The following is a 4,795-nucleotide window of genomic DNA, read 5'->3' as shown; positions in this document are numbered from 1 at the left end:
TTTTTTAATTTTTAAAAAGCAGAAAATTTTCCGTGAAGGGTAGGTTTAGGGGTAGGGTTGGGTGTAGGGGAATAGAATATACAGTTTGTACAGTATAAAAACCATTACGCCTATGGAATGTCCCCATTTAGATAGCTAAACATGTGTGTGTGTGTGTGTGTGTGTGTGTGTGTGTAAAAAAGTTGGCCTAGAAACAATTTTCACTTAGAAATTGCTAATAAGTTTCACAGTTAAAAGATTTTTGATCAAAATCCAATTCAAATGAGCTGAGCTACTATCCACATTATTAGTTTTATAGTTCTATTACTGCATGCCGAGCATTTTTTTTTTTCTCTTCAGGGATTTTTTGAGACATAGTTGAAGTTGATTCATAAATAAGAACTCTCTTGAGTTATGAACCTTTGAGCAATAACATTTTCCTCTGGGTTTATTTATGCTGTTTATCAAAAAAAATCCCTTGAAAGTACTCAGCGTATTTCGTGCTTCAGCTCTGGCCTCGTCGACAGCACAACTGTTGAGATGTAATCCAGACAGAAGGCCGATGAGCAGCTGTCGGGCTGCCATGTCATCGAGCAGAAACGCATCTCGCAATGTTTTCCAAATTCTGTGGCAGGAATGTAAATAGTAGCGATTAATCCCTGTCTTGGTGGGATTACCTATCAACAGACTCAGAGACGAGGCTGTCAGCAGCCAGCGCCAGTGTGTAATCCCACATCTGATCCACCGGCTGAGTTCTCGCTCTCCGAGCTAATTATACATCCTGCAGGGCACCAAACATTTCCACTCTCATACACTCATCACGTTACTGCTCATTCATTGCTCGGGAGGAGTTTTAACTCTGATGATTCACCTAAAACTCCTTAAGAGAAATGCAAAGACACAAATGAGACAACCATTGACAGAAAGAGCTCAAATGAACGAGAACAGCAGCTCAGGAAGAATTTGATGAGAAATATTTGAATTAGTAGCACACTTTGAGACAATGTTAGGAGGAGACGTGTGAGATTTATGGGGCTTTTTAGCAAGAGACTTCAGTAAAAGTCTCCATTTAAACAGACTGCTGTCTAGGAGAAACAACTGTGATATTAGGTCAAGGTCAAGGTCAAACTTGTGATATTAAAGTCAACTTGAACTGGCATTTGCAACCCAATTTTCTGGCGTAAAAATTTTGGAGTCTGTAAAAGCTGTTGAAAGGAGTCTCTTCATGCTCACCAAGGATGCATTTGTTTGTTATACAGCAAAAACACTAATATTGTGAAATATTATTTGAATTTAAAATAACTGTTTTCTATATGAATATATTTTAAAATGTAATTTATTTCTGTGATCAAAGCTAAATTTTCAGCATCATTACTCCAGTCTTCAGTGTCACATGATCCTTCAGAAATCATTCTAATATGCTGAAACATTTATGATTATTATCAATGTTGAAAACAGTCAATGGAAACCACAATTTTATTTTTAGGATTCTTTGATGAATAGAAAGTTGAAAAGAACAGCATTCATATGAAATAGCAATCATCTGTAACATTATAAATGTCTTTACTGTCACTTTTGATCAATTTAATGCGTCCTAGCTGAATAAAAGATTAATTTCTTTAAAAAAACACACTGACCCCAAACTTTTGAACAGTAGTGTATTTTCTAGTACAACAGGTAAAATAAGAGGTAAAATTCATATTGTCAGCCAAAAAGGAAAGACATTTCAGAGGGTTTTTGAAACATGTTATTTCTCTTTTTGAAGAAAGATTGCAAAAAACAAAAACTAAAAAAAAAAATTCCAGAATAAAGTGCACCAATGAAACAGCATACCAAAGTGTATTTCTATTTAGCTATTCTGTGTAACTTGTTTTTACAGGCACCCAAAAAGGCAAAGAAGCGGGCAGAAGGAGCCAATTCAAATGTCTTCTCCATGTTTGAACAAACTCAGATCCAAGAGTTCAAAGAGGTACAAAGCAAGCGCTCGTTTGATTCTAATTGCTCTGACAATTGTCTTTATCGTGACTCTTTCACTGTGATATCGAGCATCTACAGCGAGATTCCCGTATGTGACTTCAATATGTCAGTGTTCATCATCACAAGGGAATCATTCAGAATGTGTCAGTAACGATTAGCACAGTGGAGTGATTTACACCCTGAACACACACTCGTTCACACACACAAACACACACACACTCCAACTGCTGTCAGGGCCCTGAGATTTGCGTGGAAAATGCAGCAAGACAGACGTTCTCTCTGGTCTCAAAGCGGCTGTGAAAAGATCACGGCAAACAGGATAAGCATGACGCTGATCCGAGATGGCAGTGATGAGAACGTGCAGACAAATGTCTCTCTCTCTTTCAGTCTGTCTCTCTCACACATATCACAAACAAACACAAAGACACTCAGGAAAGCAGAATTACAGGAACTATAAATATACAAATGAGAGAGTTTGGCAAAACAAGATATAATAAAAAAGCAGCACGACAGGGAGGTCTGACCTTTAGTTAAATAATTAATTCACCTAAAAATGAATTTGTGATTGTGAGTCGTTACTTATTTTATTTTTTATGTTATTTTTCTGTAGAACACAAATTGTTGAACTTTCACGCTCCAAAAAACACATTAATTATCCTTAAAATATCATAACAGTAGACCATATGACTTGAGAATTATATTCCAAGCCTTCTGAAGTCAAACGATAGCTTTGTGTGAGGAACAAACCATTATTTACAGATAATCTGTCCCTGCTACCAAAACTCAAAACACATTCAGTTTCACAACAGCCTGGCTTAGCGAGATGTTGAAAATGTCTGTGAAGACATCAGTGAGTTCCACTGCACAGTCTCTCAGTACACGCCCAGGAATGTTGTCAGGACCCGGAGCTTTGCGTGCATTGATCCTGCTGAGGGATCTCCTCACGCTGTCCGGGGACAGCGTCATCACCTGGTCGCCGGGAGGAGGTGGAGTCTTCTGTGCAGTGGTGCTGGTGCTGATGTCAAAGCAGGGTTATTATAGGTAACTAAAACCGTAAAAAAAGAAGAAGATTGGTTTAAAATAAAACTTCAATAAAATATTCATATTTTTAATATTTATATTTTATTCATTTTTATTTCACATCACAGCACATCAAGTTACACTAAATGAAAATGAGATGTTGGCTTGGCAAATAACTGTAATAAAATAAGTTCAAGATTTTTGAAGATTTTATTTTATTTCAGCTAGTTGCTAAAGAAACATTTTCATTTAGGTGTAAATTGATGTACTAAAAATATCTAAATAATTAAAAAAGCAAAGAAAAATAAATAAAAACTATATATGGACATATTAAAAAAATATTTATATATATATATACAAAAAAATATAAAACACAATAAAATTACTAAAAGTTTAGCTAAAATTAAAATAACAACAAAATATATAAATAAAAAATTCACAATAAAAACCAGCATTTACGATACTAAAATAACACTGACTCACAAATATGATGCACCAATTTGAAAAACTCGCCTTTTGCATTCTACAGAAAACACACACAGCACAAACAACATGATGGTGAGTAAATGTTGATAAATAATTGATTTTTAGGTGGCCTTACAGTAAAAGTAGTGAAAACAAGCGAATTTGAGAGTGCATACTAAAGTGCATACAAAATGGTTTTAATTCTATGCAATACATGATGAACATGATGTTTTCAAACATCCATCAACCACAAAAGTTAAATTATAAGTTGGTCAAAGTGCATATTTCACCTAAAGGCAAATAGATGCAGAAGGCACGCATGCCGCTTTCCAAAAAGATCACTAAAATTATATACATCAACATCATAAAAGGCTATAGCAACACAATATATGTCAACTACTGATTCAACAATGAGGAAGTACGGTGGACTAATTTTTTATCATTTTTTGCAATTCCATTCTGTGCAACTAGAGGTGCTTCATCTTTGACAAACACCGTCAGACCACATTCTGCATCCCTCTCACACACACTCTATATTCTTTCTCTTTCATCTGCCTCAGGCGTTCACAATCATGGACCAGAACAGAGACGGCTTTATCGACAAGAATGACCTGAGGGATACGTTCGCCGCTTTAGGTGGACTGTAATAATCTCTGCTATACGTCACTGTCGTTCTGTATTGGTGGATGAAGCGTCTCTCTGACAGCAGTTCTGACCTCTGCCTCCGCAGGTCGCCTGAACGTCAAACAAGAGGAGCTCGACGAGATGCTAAAGGAGGCTCCAGGACCCATTAACTTCACTGTCTTCCTCACCATGTTTGGGGAGAAGCTTAAAGGTAAATGGTGGGGTGAAGTAGCACTAAGAATCCAAAAACCCTGTAGGAATTTAAATGTATCCAGCAGGATTATAAAAGCAAGTATCTTAATGTTGCCTTGACAAACCACTAACTTAAGAGCAACATTTCTGATTGCAACTTCCTGAGCATTCAAGCTAAAATCAAAAAAAAATTTTTTTTTTTTTTTTAACTATTCTAATATTTTTTCAACTGTTTCATACACTACCAATTAAAAGTTTGGGTCAGTAAAATGTTTGTTTGAAAAATGAACACTTTTATTCAGCAACGGTGCATTGAATTGATCAAAAGCGAGAGTAAAGACATTTATAATGTTACAAATCATTTCTATTTCAAATAAATGCTGTTCTTTTGAGCTTTCTATTCATCAAAGGATCCTGAAAAATAAAATGCATCACGGTTTCCACAAAAATATGAAGCAGCACATCTGTTTTCAACATTGATGATAATCAGAAATGTTTCTTGAGCAGCAAATCAGCATATTAGAATGATTTCTGAAGA

The 4,795-nt window shown here is 35.8% G+C and overlaps 1 protein-coding gene across 1 annotated transcript in view; it reads left to right on the top strand.

Annotated features, from left to right (window-relative positions):
- myl2b (myosin, light chain 2b, regulatory, cardiac, slow) overlaps positions 1-4,795 on the top strand; it is a 10,315-nt gene that overhangs the window by 1,449 nt on the left and 4,071 nt on the right. Inside the window, exons 2-4 of the mRNA XM_016520468.1 lie at positions 1,859-1,948; positions 4,002-4,077; positions 4,172-4,276. Coding sequence (XP_016375954.1) covers positions 1,859-1,948; positions 4,002-4,077; positions 4,172-4,276 — 271 coding nt within the window. The remainder of the gene's footprint in view (positions 1-1,858; positions 1,949-4,001; positions 4,078-4,171; positions 4,277-4,795) is intronic.

This window comes from Sinocyclocheilus rhinocerous, unplaced genomic scaffold (genome assembly GCF_001515625.1).
Source record: "Sinocyclocheilus rhinocerous isolate Xijiao unplaced genomic scaffold, SAMN03320098_v1.1 scaffold990, whole genome shotgun sequence".
Taxonomy (NCBI): Eukaryota; Metazoa; Chordata; class Actinopteri; order Cypriniformes; family Cyprinidae; genus Sinocyclocheilus; species Sinocyclocheilus rhinocerous.
This window is presented reverse-complemented; position numbering and strand designations above follow the sequence as displayed.